General features: G+C 38.6%; 2 protein-coding genes across 2 annotated transcripts in view; both read right to left on the bottom strand.

Moving 5' to 3' along the window:
- Positions 1-3,759: 3,759 nt before the first annotated feature.
- LOC142658784 (germ cell nuclear acidic protein-like) lies at positions 3,760-11,637 on the bottom strand. The gene is made up of 11 exons (XM_075834399.1): positions 11,517-11,637; positions 11,118-11,205; positions 8,864-8,918; positions 8,550-8,620; positions 8,338-8,451; positions 7,580-7,619; positions 7,226-7,370; positions 6,913-7,042; positions 6,542-6,749; positions 5,735-5,979; positions 3,760-4,917 (listed from the first exon to the last, which is right to left on the bottom strand). Exons 1-10 carry the CDS (start codon positions 11,595-11,597, stop codon positions 5,748-5,750), a joined length of 1,164 nt encoding a protein of 387 aa, XP_075690514.1. The 5' UTR covers positions 11,598-11,637; the 3' UTR covers positions 3,760-4,917; positions 5,735-5,747.
- A 1,918-nt stretch (positions 11,638-13,555) lies between these two features.
- IL13RA2 (interleukin 13 receptor subunit alpha 2) overlaps positions 13,556-17,137 on the bottom strand; it is a 43,664-nt gene continuing 40,082 nt past the window's right edge. The window contains exons 9-10 of the mRNA XM_075834398.1: positions 16,576-16,684; positions 13,556-14,324 (exon numbers count right to left, since the gene is read on the bottom strand). Of these exons, the coding sequence (XP_075690513.1) occupies positions 14,246-14,324; positions 16,576-16,684 (188 nt within the window). The 3' untranslated portion in view covers positions 13,556-14,245. The remainder of the gene's footprint in view (positions 14,325-16,575; positions 16,685-17,137) is intronic.

The following is a 17,137-nucleotide window of genomic DNA, read 5'->3' as shown; positions in this document are numbered from 1 at the left end:
GCGCAGGATTTTGTGTGATGGGGGGGAAGGCGAGGAGCGGTCAATCAAAAGTAAGGAGGCGGGGTAAACTTGGAAAGACTTGTGGAATGAAGATATGACTCTTTTCAAATGAAGATCTGACTCTTTTATGCTCATTAGCATACGGTGTGGGACTAGTAGAAAACGGAATACTAAAGCTACACAAGCGACTAAGAAGACAATTATAGGTTATATAGAAAGGACTTTTCACCCACTACCACCAGGTGGTGCTGGTTTAATAGGTGAAATGCTGGTGACAGGTTCCCTTTAAATTCTTCTCACTGTCTCCTCTGTGTGTTGTGTTTCTTTTAAATATGAAACTTTATTAACAACATGACAACATCCCCTAGAGACAGGCAGCCATTTTAAAAATCACTTAGAGACAGTAAAAACAGGCACATTGAAGCAGTTGTTAATGATTATTCCACCATTATTCCTATTCACTTAGCCCATGCTGCCCCAACACATGAAAGTCATGTAACCATGCTGCCAACTAAATGCTAGGGGTCACATGCTGAGTGTGTGTGTGGGGGGGGGGGGTCACATTATCGACACCATGTTTAGTCATATCCAGAATATAAGAAAAGTATGTGATGCCGTCCGTTTAATCCTTTAGATGCCACAATCGCGTCTGCAGCATCTAAGGCGTTAGAAATAGGGCAGCCCCCTCCGACAACCCATCAGACCCCCACAACGCATTTTTTCCCTAAAGTATTGTTAATAAAAATAAAAGTTTTATGTTAATCTGTAAAAGTCTGAACTATTACAATACATCATTATTTAACCCGCACGGTGAACGCGGTAAAAAAAATAAATTGTAAACGCCAGAATCTCTATTTTTTGGTTACCTAATCTCCCACAAAAAATGAAATAAAAAGTGATCAAACTGTTGCATTTACACCAATAAACTTCAGCTTATCCCGCAAAAAATAAGCCCTCATACCACTTAATCGACGGAAAAAGAAAAAAGTTATGGCTCTTGGAATTTGGCGACACAAAATAAATTTTCTTTTTTACTGTTAGGTTTTTATTTGCAAAAGTAGTAAAATATAGAAAAAACTATATATATTTGGTATCGCCGTAATCGTATTGACCCGCAGAATAAAATTAACATGTTGTTTTAATTGCACAGTGAATTCCATAAAAACGGCGCGCAAAAAAACATCGCTGTTTTTTTCATTTTCTACCCCACAAATATTTTTTTTCTTATTTCCTAGTACATTATATGGCAAAATAAAGGGAACTACGAAAAACTACAACTCGTCCCGCAAAAATCAAGCCCTCATAGGACTATATCGACGAAAAAATAAAGACGTTATGGCTTTTGGAAGGTGGGGAGGAAAAAACGAAAATGAAAATCTGAAAAAGGGCTGCGGCGGGAAGGGGTTAAACAAGACATTCTGCAGTGACACGTCCTCATCAGTTTTAGACCTGCCTTTTAATGCCCCACACAGACACAGCGCAATTTCCTGTTCAGTAATCTTGTAGAAAGATTACAATATTTAACTACAAAAGTGACTAAATCTAGAATATTCAGAGGTGCTCTGTACTTTTCTTCAATTATTTACCCAAATTTTACTTAATAATTTATGTCCAATGAAGATATGGACAGTATGTACCAAATGTATTTATATTTGTGTATCACTGACCCGTAGACACTTCTTGTGCCACTGATTGGCTGTGATTGGCTGCAGCGGTCACATAGGGCGAAACGTCATCCTAGTAGGCTTCACAAAAACCAGCCGGGGAGCAGGAAGGCTTTGTTACGGGAGCACCAGGGAAAGCGAGTATGGTCTTTTTTTTCCTTTGAAAGTGGCGCTAGTTTTTTTTTCGACTTTTGAAACGCAGCTATAATGCAGCAAAAAGCACAACATTGGGCAATTGTTGCAGACTTTGACTTCCCCATTGAACTCAATGGGGAAAATCTACAACAACTACGCTACCCTCTCGCACCATAGATTGACATGCTGCAGCCTTTACAAATCCTCACGGCAGGTCAATTTTAACCCAGACATTTTTTGCAGCATGTGTATGAGATTTATTAAAATATCATCCATGCTGCTGTAACACACTGAAAAATGTTTGCCTACTAATCCGGATGGAAAATCCGCTGCTTGTGAACGAAGCATATCATCGCCATATGGAGTGTTGATAATTGTTAATGTGTCTAGGTGCTTGCCAAAGGGATAGGAGAGAGGCATTTAGATAACATGAGAGAGAAGCCATGTTTACTGTGTGTTAAAGAGGCTCTGTCACCAGATTTTGCAACCCCTATCTGCTATTGCAGCAGATCGGCGCTGGAATGTAGATTACAGTAACGTTTTTATTTTTTAAAAACGAGCATTTTTGGCCAAGTTATGACCATTTTTGTATTTATGCAAATGAGGCTTGCAAAAGTCCAAGTGGGCGTGTATTATGTGCGTACATCGGGGCGTTTTTACTACTTTTACTAGCTGGGCGTTGTGTATAGAAGTATCATCCACTTCTCTTCAGAACGCCCAGCTTCTGGCAGTGCAGACACAGCCGTGTTCTCGAGAGATCACGCTGTGACGTCACTCACAGGTCCTGCATCGTGTCGGACGAGCGAGGACACATCGGCACCAGAGGCTACAGTTGATTCTGCAGCAGCATCAGCGTTTGCAGGTAAGTAGCTACATCGACTTACCTGCAAACGCTGATGCTTCTGCAGAATCAACTATAGCCTCTGGTGCCGATGTGGCCGACATGATGCAGGACCTGGGGCAGGAAGTGAGTGACGTCACAGCGTGATCTCTCGAGAACACGCTCTGTGTCTGCACTGCCAGAAGCTGGGCGTTCTGCAGAGAAGTGGATGATACTTCTCGTCAGAACGCCCAGCTAGTAAAAGTAGTAAAAACGCCCCGATGTACGCACATAATACACGCCCACTTGGACTTTTACTTTAAACACGCCCACTTGGACTTTTGCAAGCCTCATTTGCATAAATACAAAAAATGGTCATAACTTGGCCAAAAATGCTCGTTTTTTAAAAATAAAAACGTTACTCTTATCTACATTGCAGCGCCGATCTGCTGCAATAGGAGATAGGGGCTGCAAAATCTGGTGACAGAGCCTCTTTAAGTATTAGCTAGAGAACAACACACAGGATATGTGTCAAACCAAAATAGCCAGGAATAAGTCTAAATTTGACCTGTGTGTATAGTAGCGTGCAGAGTTAGTTCTGGTACGAGTCATGATATTCACTGCCCAGGACCTGAGGATGCTTGGAACACTAAACCCCAAATACATAACAGCATGCTGGTGGTTTAATGGCTCCAAACCTACTGACAGTTTCCCTTTAGGCATAAGATTTCATTGCGTTGCCAGAGTAATTTAAGATTTCTTTGTGTGAGCAAGTATATCAAATAAAATAGAGCGATGTACTTAAAGTTTAAACTTTTCTACTATTACCAGTAAACAAATAATACACATCTAAGTACATCATGATATACTGTACATTTCAGTACTCCTAAACTGGATAATTTTCTAAATATATTTGGAATATTTGAAAGTGACCCTATAAAAACCAAAAAATGGAAACTCTATTAAAAAACAAAAGTATGTCTCTTAGTTACTTTCCATAAAATAGTTCTTCAGACTCCATGATTTCTGAAGGGAAGAAAGTCGGTGTCCTAGAAAAAGATTCAGAATCACTGTAAATTTTGTGTTGTTTTTTTTTTATTGTTATTTATGGAGAGGAGTGGGGTAAGGGTTTTGACCACACTCTTCTTTCCTTACTTCTACAGGCTCATAGCTGGTATTTATGTTTGCTTTTCCTGATGTGATAAGGGATGGGGAAGATAATAACAGTCTATATAGATCTTTGTTCTGTTGTTTCAGGCATAGTCGATAATAAAGCCATGTAAACTGCGATGTTTGCAGAAGCCTTCCCCCAAATCCACAACTTCCAGAAAAGTATCCAGCACCAGAGCATGATGTTTAGTCCTAGAAGAAGAGGCAAAATTCTTGATGTCAACGTTTTTTTTTTCCTGTTTTTTTTGTGTTTTCTTCACCTAGGCACACTCTTCTCCGTCTACTGCACGAGGCCCATAGCTGGTATCTACATTTGCTTTTTCCTGGCCTCATGGGGACTTTGGCTGAGATTACATAAATGGTGATAAAGCCATGTAGTCTGCGATGTTTGCAGAAGCCAAGTCCCCCAAATCCAAAGCCTTTAGAAAATGATGCAGGGCCGAAGCAAAATCTTCAGTTCTAGTAGACGAGGCGCATTCTTGTTGGAGAAGGTTTTATTAAAGTCTTGATTTTTTTGTTTATCTCCAGGGTACACACTTTTTCCTCTACTGCAGTAGGCCCATAGCTGGTATTTACATTCCTTTTTCTGAATTGATGGGGACTTTGGCGCAGATAACAACTGTCCATGTAGATATTTTTCTTTTCATTAGCAACAGGCAGACTTGATGATAAAGCCATATAATCTGCGATATTTTCAGAAGCCAAGTCCCCCAAATCCACAGCATTCAGAAAAGCATGCAGGGCCTAAGCAGGATCTTTAATTCTACAAGAAGAGGCGCTTCTAAATTGGAGACGGTGGGTTAGTTTTTTTTTGTTTTTTTTTTCAGTTTTTTAGTTTTTGTTTTTTTGTGTTTTCTTCTTTTAGGCACAGTCTCCTTCATCTACTGCTGTAGGCCCATTGCTGGTATTTACATTTGCTTTTTCTGACTTGATGGGGACTTTGGCGCAGATAACACGTTTTCATGTAGATAGTACATTTTCAGTTGTTTCAGGCATAATTGTTGATAAAGGCATGTAGTCTGCGATGTTTCGGAGATGCCAAGTCCCCAAATCCACAGCCTTCAGAAAGCAAGCAGGGCAGGAGCAGGATCTTTAGTTCAGGAGAAAAGGTGCCTCATTGTTGGTATTCTGTGCAAAGATGAGGATAAAAAACAATTGTATGTACAATAGTTAAAAATTAATATATAGTTTATATGTTTCACATTAAACATCATACATATGTATATGATAATAAGTAAAAGCACACATCCAGAAGATGGCCCCTGTGTAAGAACAGTATGTGGGCCCTATATTTCCTAAGAGATAATTTGTTAAGATTAAGGTGGTCATCGTAGATCTCGTCCCTCATGACTGTTTAGCATATCCCACCAATCCTAGTGTGTCAATTTCTTTGGTATATGTTTTGTTCTCTATTGATGGTATTGGCCCTCCTGACCTATTGGGCATATGGTACTTTATGTCTGCCTCTGGGAGTATGTGACCACATAAAAGACTATGAATATCATAACTTTTCTTTTCAGTACTTATGTTTTTATTTTTTGCTACAGACTTCAGATTTAATCAGAATTTTAGATTCTTGAGCTATTGTGATAAAGCAGACATGTTTCCTGTTGACCGATATATAATATTCTAGTTCTACAGCAATTTTATCAGAAAGAGCAAATCTCAGGGACCATGGGTAAATGGGCAGTAGTCAGTCATCGAGAAAAACGTAGACATATAAAGAGCTCTACATATGCATGACAGGTCCATTGGCATGCTGGATGTAAATATACAGTGCAGTCACTGAAGACCAGGCACCAGAGATTCGCTTTTATGGTGTAAATTGCTGCAGAAGATACTGAGCCCTATGGAGATAAACATGGACCTCAAGATGGTGGTTGATGTTGCTATCTGACTGGTGTTTCTGCTATCATATTGAATGGTAATTAAGACATATACTCACAAAGAAAACTGAATTAGTCAGAAAATTTTCTTTTGATGGGAAATCCAGGACTGACTCTTGGATGGCTGTTTCCATAGGCTGCTTTCCTTGCTGGACCATGGCTCTCCCTATAATTCTTTGTGAATGGACTGACATGACTAGTAGATGGATAGTTGTCATGTTCGGTGGTTTTGAGTATTAACAGTCCACTTTCACAGACACGGCAAAAGGCTTTCTTTGCATTAAGAGCTGCAAAACGTCCAACGCTATGGAGAAGTAATAATATTGGTTATCAGAAAGGAATTGGCAAAAAATAATAATACTTAAATGATGAGCATTGATGTACACAACAATAGGACATTTTTCATTTCATGTAATATCTCTGGGTAACAAAATGTAAGCAGCATTACTGGTGTTTGCTGCATTTTTCCTTTGACTACACTATGTAGAAAGTAAGATAAGGGCAGTTTACTCAGTTTTCTTAGAACCATGTAGTGCCGAGGCCATAAGGGCATAGCAGATAATAGTTGTCCAGAGGTCATACTTCTTCTCCATGCAAATTAAAGGAATCAGTGGTAGACTAGCTATTGACATTTATGACTTATTGTCACTGCACATAACTTAAGAGTCCAGGCCCAGGAGCCCAATACTGTGTCAGTCCAGCCCTGAGCAGTAGTATACAAATAGATTTCCCATGATCAATGTAGCAAAAGGCCAAAAATACAAAACCAAAATACCATGAATTTGCCATCAATCATTCCATAGTTATGGTGTTCTTTATAAACCCATGAGCCTTTGTATGTGCACTAAAATAAAATATCACCTTACCTGTGTTGACACCGGACACATTCATAGGTGTATTTGTAGTTTATGTCATATGTGTGACAGCGGGTCACTGCCGGTAATTCTGGGTGCACACGTGCAACGTTTTCAGCATGAGCCGTCCATAATGGACCATGTCCAGCATTTAGAGCTCCATCTATCAGCCAGCAGGCTGCATGACACATTTCATGTATCAAGGTGTCTCGAAGTCGCTCTAAAGACAAAGGGAAATTATATTTACATTGTATAATAAAGACACATACATCACAAGTACCAAACTGTTATTTCTATTGAGGACGGACAATTGTAAAGAAGCTTCCTAACATACGTTAAGGCTCTTTTACAAAGCTGTAAAATGGATGTGATTAGAGACTTACCTACGGAATCACAGACTTTATCCGATAATTCAATGGTGGAAATTCTGTCCATGCCATCCATCCCGCTAATACATTGGCCAGATGTTGATCTTAGCCTTTTGTTCCAGGTAATACGCAAAGTCTCGGGAAGCTAAAAAACAGGAAAAATACAAAATGTAATACAATCAGAAATCATTTTCAACCTCAAAATCTTGATTATAAACCCCTGGGATTGATAATAAGATACCTTCTTCTTGGGAGGGGGAGGTTGTTGTTTTCATGTATGTAAAATGGGAAAATGTTAATAAAAAATTATTTGATTCAAAAAACATACCTTGTTCTTAAACACGGTACCGTTGTATAGTTCATATAGCCGTGCTGTCAGGTCTTCCTTTGTCTCCTGGAAATAAGTCCGGTAAATGGATGTGGGCGATGTTATTTCTTCTAGGAAACAGCCATGTATGTTACACTGAGGTCTCCTGGTAAAAATACAGAGAGAATATAAATGATCAAGCTTTGGGTATAGTCTCCGAACACACAAACATCTATTCTGTTCATAATCCCTTTATCCTAAATTTAAATTGGAATTTCCATCCCATCCGTCTCCAGCAAGAAGCAAAGAGGAACCCTGGTCTTTCTAACAAGCTGTGTTGGGTATCAAGAACATAATGTGGTGGACATAACTCACCTTTCCTCTGCAGTAGATCTCTCCATACAGTCAGTTGGTTCTGTATTTATGAAAAAATATAAAGCAATAAAATTAGGTTAAAAATGTGGGTTAATTTTGATAAGATCATTACTATAAGGCTCGATGTGCACCCAGGAGGCCACACCACTACCATATTGGTAAAACCAGAGCTATAACTACGGTATAAGGCCACGTTCAGAAGGCTGTAATTCAGTTGTAAATTGGGTGATATGCATGGGATCGGAATCCCACCATGTGTAATAAGAATCGCCTTCCCCAAAGCTATTTATGGCAAAAGTATTTTCTGAATATACATGATGGGATCCTATTCCGTATTTAGGCTCCTACACAAAGCTGTATTACGGGCTTCTAGATGCAGCCATACTGCCTAATAAATACATGTCGTTTTACTAGTTTTGCTGCATGTTTTAAAGACAAAGTTTTATAAAATGTTCCTAGATCTGCTTTGATAGAAAATGTTGAAATACCAGATATAAAATCGATAACTAAATTTTTTTACATGTGGTTTTTATTATTGAAGTCAATGGGGAATACCACTGCAAATGTTGATTGTGAAGATGCTCTGAACTGTCAATGGGCTAAAATCTAGTTTGTTTACTTATAGGACAAGGAGAAATCTGTTGACAGCAGAATATGCTATCAATAAATCCAAATGCGTCTTCTGACTCGTCAAGAGATCTTTAAAATGTAATATGCATCATATTCACATAGTAAATGCTGTATAGTTAAAAATTGACCTGTGACAGCAGTGCCTGGTGTAATGTTGTATTGATCTTCATCGCTGTCACTGATGACCATTGGAGATTCCAGTTGCATTGAGGTTTCTCGAGACCCTGTGTCAGTCCTGATCCCTATAAATAACAGATAACAGTACAGGGGACTGAGCAATGTTCTGTGTCCAATAACATAAACCTGGATTGTAACTAGAAAGCAGCTCATTATAACTTACTTTTACGTGTGGAGGTTTCTCCAGCTCTAGTATCATTGTCATCATCGGATATTACAATGAAATCATTGAAACTGTGAAAACAACATTGAAATATAAATATTTGGGCCTTAAAATTCTTGCATATAAATATAATAAAAGAAGAAACCAGTAGATCAATGCAGACACATAATACAGAGCTGAGGAACCATCAGGATCCTTTAAGAGTCTAGATGATGTAAACTCATTGCCTTCTGTTGAAATAAGACCCCAATGGGACCTCAGCTTCTTGGCTCCTGGATTTGTTTAACACCGGAGATAATATATATTTAACATACCTGTCGATTTCATTGTCCAAATCAATTATCGCTGTTGGGATTAGCGCACTCAGATCTGTTAAACAAGGTGATAATTAATGTGTTAGCAAACCTGGCCACGCACATACTGTATACATGACAATCCAACAGCGGAATCTGATCATTTATTAGCGGGTCATATATAGTGAAATAACCCAGTGACCCATGCATGATGGGTGAGACATCTCACGTTCTCAGACATTAAACTGAGACGTGATCCTCGCTCTCCCGATCAGTCTTGTTTAGTAATTCCCACTATATGTTGCAATTTCTGGTCTGACCATTTACTTATTAAGGCTCAGATCACATCACACCAAAGCTTTCCGCGTATACGCTAAATGTGTCCATAGGGCTTCATTAGACGAACAGAGTGTCCTTATGGTCTCTATTAGGCTGATATACTGTACGTTCCTATGCCTATTTTTTCAGGTATTGAATAGAGTAGAAGACTGTTATTCCATCCTGCAGGATCTTACAAATCAATGTTTACCGCCCGATATACGATTTTTTAACATGGTAGCCCATGGGTGACATATTCTACAGTATGGTATACATCACAGGCATCCGTTTAGCGTGTACATCATGAACTTTTCAACAGCTTTTCATACATATACGTTAAATGGATGACATAATAGTCTAGTGGTGTTGGATAGAGATCGGCAAATTTGAACAAAATTGGTTTAGGGTGAAATTCGGTTGATTCGGCCGTCTGATTTGATTTTGTCCAAATAAATTTTCTGCTATTAAAAGTTCCCCTATAGCCCTTAAAACTCGTGTCTAAATCTCTGATATCTTTTATGACTGTATCCACTTTTAAGCTTTTTAATGCCAAGCTAGCATTAGTAATGTCATCCACCTATTATACCCCTCATGATTGGCTGTGTTAGAGGGATAGGATAACCGTAGTGCATTCTGCAAAGGCTGCCTGCAAGGCTTTATAGGAAAGTCCGCTCGAGAGCATGTGATCCATTTTTGAACCAGTAAAATGGTGGACGGTGCTCGCAGGTGGCCGCCATTTTGCTGCGATTTGTGCGCTATGAACCTCAAAAGTTTTGCCATTTGCTGAATCTGAAACTTTTTGGAAATTCATACCGAATTCAATTTGTGTAGAATCGATACACTCATCTCTAGTGGCGAATTCCTGTGTGAGAGACGCCTAACAGTGGCCTCCATCACCCATAGAGTAATATCAGTATGTGTCGTGAAGTCTTATGACCCCTTTTCATGACGTATCCGTTAAATGAATACTATTATAGCCTATGGGTGACGGACCTCACTGTTAGAACTGTGTCACAGCCTAAGTCTAACGTATATGTTGGTACCTTATCCTGGCGTATACGTGAAAAATAAGCAAATAAACATCATGCGAATTGGGCCTAGCGCATCCCATACTATTTATTTCACTGGTATTTGATGCGTGAAATGACAATTTAAGATTTGCTGAATCTGTAAACCAAAAACGACACAATACATTGAAAGTGACCAAGTATTTTGTTGATATACTACATCCCCATATTGGGCTTCATTTATCAAAGCTGTCTAACACAACATCTAACCTTGTTACCCATAGCAACCAATCACAGTGTAGCTTTCATTTATCCAAAGTAGTTAAAATAGAAGTTGAGCTCTGATTGGTTGCTATGGGCAACAAGGGCAGTTTTTCTGTTAGACAGTATTGATGACGTTTTTAATCTAATCTGTAACGTCCGCGGCCGCAGACTGGTGACTCCTCTCATCCTGCCAACACCTTCCTTCCCGGAGATGCCAGCACATGTGGCCGTCCTGGCCTGCAGTGACCACTAGGGTGCCCACGCGAGCTCAGTCCCGGCCTTAAAGGGCCAGCGCGCACAAATGTTTAGAATTGTCTAATCACCCTGGACTATAAGAAAGGCCCTGCCCCTTCACTAATTGCCTGAGTGTTGTTGTGTTTTCCCATGTCAGTACTACCAAAGGTACCCTTGCTGTAGACTTTACTTGGTACACTGTTTAGCCAGCTGCTATCCCGCTACGGCGGTACGGCCCAGTGAGTCCACATACCCACAGATCATGACATAATCATTCACAATATTCAGACGTGTTTCTCCTCGGAATATCTTTACCATTTTTACATATAGGGCATCCGTACACCCCCATCAACAAAACCCTTGTATACAGTATTTTACATTTGCAGTTATCCAAGTTACTATATAGAGAGGTGTCACTATATCAGAACCTTTCCTGAATTGGAGCACAGTACCTCGTTCATCGAGTGATATCTGAGTATTGAAACCACATTCCTCTTCCAGGCCTGGAAATTTTGGAATTGGCTTCTTCCTTGGATGAGACTGGAAGAAAGAAATAATAAAAGGCTCAAAATGAAATCTAAGAAATCAGTCTAAATTTTGTTGATTTAAATTGTATTATATATTTGTAGTATAGGGTATAGGGTTGGGGTCTCCTTAATAATAGTTACGAAAGAACTTTACTGTAAAAGTAGCATCATTACTAACAAAGAATGGATTAGGCCGGGTTTACATTTGTACGTTTATGACCAGTAAATTGAAAACCTGGATTACAGTTAAAGCGCTGTGTAAAAATACGCATGCATTTTTAATATATGTGTTTTTTCCCAACATTTCAGAAAAGTGACGCTCACCTGATGTAAGTTGTCATCATCACTGCTGTCCTCTGAGTCGGACATGACTATTATGCGCTTGCAGCGCTTTCTCTTAGCCATAGCTAAATCAATCACACCGAACAATCCTCGCTCTGTAAACTCCTACATACACCCTCAACGGAACTTTGCGTGGCTGGACTTTTATCTCTTCCCGTCATATGTGACATCATTAGAACCATTACCACTTGTGACAAGAATGACATCAATTATGTTGATGCTGTGTGTGTGTGTTTGTATATATATATATATATATATATATATCCTGTGTACTATAAAAGTATATATATTTCATACTTACATATATATATATATATATTTATATTTATGCATATATATATTTTTTTTAAAGAATGAAAAGAAAGCAGCACCGTATCTTATTCAATTGCAAATACAACAAGTACAAATGATGAAAACATAGGAAACACTTTAAACTTCAGTAAAAAAAAGTTGGATTCTTTATTCACCCATATGTGCAACATTTCATCCCATACTCATGGGGCATTTCTCAAGCTGTGTAGATATATAATAGTATACCACCGATGCCTGCTGAACCCCATTGATTTACAATAGGATCTGTCAGGTTCGATCATGATATCCGTTGTTTTGACAGGAAGAATATCGCGGTGTACATCGCTGTTCTTTTAATCAAGTCTGAAGGAAATTGCAACGGAGCCTTTGATGCACATGTAAACACAGCCTTATTTTCCTACTGTGTTTTATACACTAAAAATTAATTTTCTATAGGAATAAAAATATTTGGTGAAGTCTCGAATCTATATTCCAGGGAAACAGGAACAGGTTATAGCCAAGAATGGAGTTCTTGGAGTCTAGAAACAATAAAGAGACCTAGTTAGTTGCACAAAAAAAAATCTTTGATTTGATTTCAAATATTCTTGAGGAATTTCAATAATTTCCAATGTCAGGCCTGTTGCATTTAAAGGTGTATAGGTCCAAAGAGGAAAAACTGAGCTTGTAATGCCCATTGCAGTTGCACTCAATCGAAGGCTCCCAGAAGTCCTAATCAGTTAATGATTTTTTTTTTTATATAATTTTCAATCAATTCCATTATCAGGGTTCAGAATAAATAAATATTCTCCTATTGTTTGCGCATAGAGCTGCAATGCATGCAAGTGAGCATTCAATGGAGATTACTGCACCATCTACCACTGCATGAACTACAGTTCACACCCGACTTCGAGGAGCAGATGTCCTTCTTGCAAAGTTGCCTATAGGCACAAGCCCTTTTGTATCCGTCCTTGGGCATGCTGTAGCCATTCATTCAGTACATACCTGTACGGTTTGTATTCGTAAAAGGGAGACATTAGCATGAGAACCAGAAGACCTAAGTAATTCTTGGGATTCTTTCTTAGGGTATGTGCACACACACTAATTACGTCCGTAATTGACGGACGTATTTCGGCCGCAAGTCCCGGACCGAACACAGTGCAGGGAGCCGGGCTCCTAGCATCATACTTATGTACGATGCTAGGAGTCCCTGCCTCGCTGCAAGACAACTGTCTCGTACTGAAAACATGATTACAGTACGGGACAGTTGTCCTGCAGCGAGGCAGGGACTCCTAGCATCGTACATAAGTATGATGCTAGGAGCCCGGCTCCCTGCACTGTGTTCGGTCCGGGACTTGCGGCCGAAATACATCCGTCAATTACGGACGTAATTAGTGTGTGTGCACATACCCTTATGCTCAGGGATTTGTTTTAATCTTTAGTATAAACTAAATATAAAAGCATGAAATGAATGCATCTATTATATGACCTTGCTACATCCTACAATTAAATTCATTATTATAATATTAGACTAATAATGGGTCCATCAGCACTAGAGCATGCCATTCTGGTCATCGAAGAGCAATGGATACCTGACGGAAAAAAAGAACCAAATGGAAGTTTAAGCAGAATCTTGCTTCATAGTAGCGACATACATATAGTATTACGATATCACAACACACAAAGATAATTCATAATCTCTGCAAGAAAAGTGGCAACATAGTTAGCAAGAGTTTGGTTGCAACATTTTTTTTATTTAAAAATACAAAAAAAAATTATACAAAATTAAAAGCAATACAATATTTTACTTAGATACAAAATCTCAATGTTTATATTACTATCATTAAGCCTGACCAGTACTATGTGCTACTCACATATTATTGTCTTAGTGAAAAAGTGGCCTTAACGCTTATAGACCCCAATTCACATTATATATTTTATCAGTGCAGTTTAGAAAATGAAGGGGTTATCTCATAAAGACAACCCCTGTCTATATGCTCTATAAGGACATATGAATGTCACAATGTGGGGGGAGGTCCAACCCTCAGGACTATCCTCTATGAGCCAGAGCGGAGAAACACTCTGTAAGAGAGGCTTCCTCTCTGGTCGAGAGTGAAATACTGACTGACTGTTACATTATTTATTAGTTGTGACCACTTGTTTTCTAAACTGTGTATTAGTAATTCTTAAATATCTAGAATATTTATAGATTCAGCCTTCCACAGATTGAAGTAGTTATTGAGAAGATGAAGTAGAGAGAACTGATAGACAGTCCAATGGTTGTTGACACAATCTTGGATCAAGATTTTTAGACTTCTTTTCGCATTCCCTGTATTATTGACTCCACTTCTGGATTCTTTAATATGGTCTTGATCAGTTGTACTATATACATGTTGTGTAGCAGAAATGCAGGTTTATTAAAATCAGCATTTAATGTTATGTCCGGGATCAATTTCATATACGAGCTCCTTTGCCTTGCATTGTAATTTCTTTGACCATTGTCTGAAAGGAAAAAATATATATATTTCAAAAACAGCAAAAAGTTTCAATTGTGGTGTTTATGCACAGTCTAGCAAAACTGCCATTTGACACCTTTATCACATACATATAATGTATCCCTGTGTAAATGAATTGTATGTTTGCCTCTAAACCCCATTTACACTTTCCATGTACAACTGGTCTACATACAAAGGTAAAGTAACTGTGCACACGCTGCTTATATTGTACTGATCCAGCGTTAGATTTTATATTATAATCCAGAGCTACAGTTCTGCAGACTAAACATGTCTGATATTCCCTGCTGTTTTATTGTCTTCACAATTGGTGATTTACATAAATTTTTGCCAGGCGCTATGCAATAATCTAAAGCTCAGTTACTGTTTCCAAAGACAACCAGCAGAATTGTGATTGCAGCTCTGAATTATAATGCTGGATGCTGGAACCATTGCAAGATTCTACAACAAATTTACAAAGTTACTCTATTTTTATGTCCATGTTTTATATATGTCTATATATATATATATATATATATATATATATATATATAGACATATATATATATATATATATATATATATATAAATAGTAAAATTGTGTTACATAGCATTTAATGTTTAAACACGATTGTTAACATACTTTTTGCAATACCATGTCTAACCCCATGATATGCCACTTAGAGGAACTTTATTTATGAGCAGAGATGGGTTTACCTATGGGCACAGTAGGTCGGATTAGTTGGATCTAGCAGCTGTAACACCCACACATCTCAAGAATGATCTAACCAAGCCACTGGTTTTAATGATGAGGTGGCAACTGGAAACACATGCACGGTCACTCTCAATGGAATTAAATGGAAGTTATGGATATTCGATGAGTGAGAGCACTCAATGGTTACTTCCACTACCATTTATTTAATGGGAAGCCACCTCTTCGCTGAAAGTTGTGAGGAAAGCACCAGGTTGTTGGCAGTTTCCAGGTTGCCATTGATCTGATGCTTAGGTTCTATGCCTACAACCATTTTTAAGTCTCTAGTAGCTTGACTTCAAGAATAGCACAGTCTGTAGTGATATTCCTGCCATCAAAGATAGAAAGATGGAAACCTGACTATAAATTAATGAGGTCCGTCAAGATTCATTGGGTTCTGTTTGAAAATAATTCTGTTACAGCTCCATTATGAACAGAAGTCATGATGTTAGTGAGAACAGAGCCTTTATTATTCTTTTATATAATAAAACATGGCAGACATAATACGCTTTGGTACATATTCTGGTTTAGAGGATGATTGCAGATATAACAGTATCTCTGCATAAGTAAAATTCCCAAATATGAAAAGAGTAAAGGAGAGATAAAATGTCTACACATGGGAAAAACATTTCTCAGGCTGTGTTCACACCTCGTTTTTGCCCTAGGTTCGGCTTAAATGTCAGGAGACCCTCCAAAGTTATACCTTCAATTTCGGGAATGCGACATATTCCACTGTATAGGCAGTGAGTATACATGTTTTTTTTTTTACCTTTGTATGAAATAGTGTAGTCTACTATGCTATTCCATACCAAAAAAAAAAAAGTATGCATACCTTCTAGCATACACCTGGTGCATGATGCCCTATGGATACATTTGAAGTACAGATCTAGCAATCCTTATCTTGACTCCGATAGCTTTCTGCAGTGCGATAGCTTGTCACTTGAAGGGGTTGTCCACTACCGGACAAATGACAACCTATCCACCGGATAGGTCATCAGTATATCATCGGTGCAGGTCTGACAACTGGACTGATCAGCGGCTCCGGTTGCCTGTGCGCACCGGATGTTATTGCAGCTCTGACTTGAATAGGAGCAGAGATGCAGTACGGCCGCTATTCCATGACCGGAGCCAACTGCTTCCAGCATGGACGTCCAGTGGACGGAAGCAGCCGGAGCGGGTTCTGGGTTTTGGACCCCACAGATCATGTACTGTTTACCTATCCAGGAGATAGGTCATCAGTTGTCCGGTCGTGGACAACCCCTTTAAGCCAATAAAAACCATTGAAAAAGTCAAGTTAAAGTTTCGTGCCACTGTGTATTTAATGCGTTAAAAGTCCAGATAAAGAGCGCTACATCTGTATGTACAGTACAAGACTTTATGAATGTAGCCAGGATTATATACTAACTGGTATTTACTAATGTTAAATAAATAGCAACACAATACATTTAGACGATATCTGGTTGATTAGAATAAAAACTTAGAGAAATAAAGTGGATGTTTATGAACTTACCTTCTCTTTCTAACTGTGTACATAGATGTAGCAATGCATAAACCTGTCAATATTATAATCACAGCTACAACACAGTATAACCACTTGAGTTCAAGATAAGTAGTGAGTTCTGAAAGGAAAAAAAAAAACAAAAAATTATTAGTAAGATTTATGTTTGGTAAATATATATATAAATTATTGGGATCCAAAGAGAAAAAATTTATTATTCAGGGTTTGTCACATTTTCATAAAGTCCCACCATGGGACAATTTACTAAAAGTTTGATGACAAGGAGTATATCATGTTCTTGGACCTTTATATTAAATGCCTAAAAGATTACAAATTCTGTAGAGACAGTACCAGTCCAATCTAGCTTTTAGAAGTAGCCAGCAAAGTAGCCTCCTCTTACTTCTATATGGTGGGATACTGGCCATAAGATAGCTGTCAGTCCCCCATCAACATGAACGAGACGTTTGACAGGGGCTCGGGCATGTTAATATCGAACATGCTCGATCCTTGTTTCCCCCAGCATCTTCCAATGGGTGGCCCTTCATACTTCTTAGATTGTCAGCAGATCCCAACA

This window comes from Rhinoderma darwinii, chromosome 8, assembly GCF_050947455.1.
Source record: "Rhinoderma darwinii isolate aRhiDar2 chromosome 8, aRhiDar2.hap1, whole genome shotgun sequence".
Lineage (NCBI taxonomy): Eukaryota > Metazoa > Chordata > Amphibia > Anura > Rhinodermatidae > Rhinoderma > Rhinoderma darwinii.
This window is presented reverse-complemented; position numbering and strand designations above follow the sequence as displayed.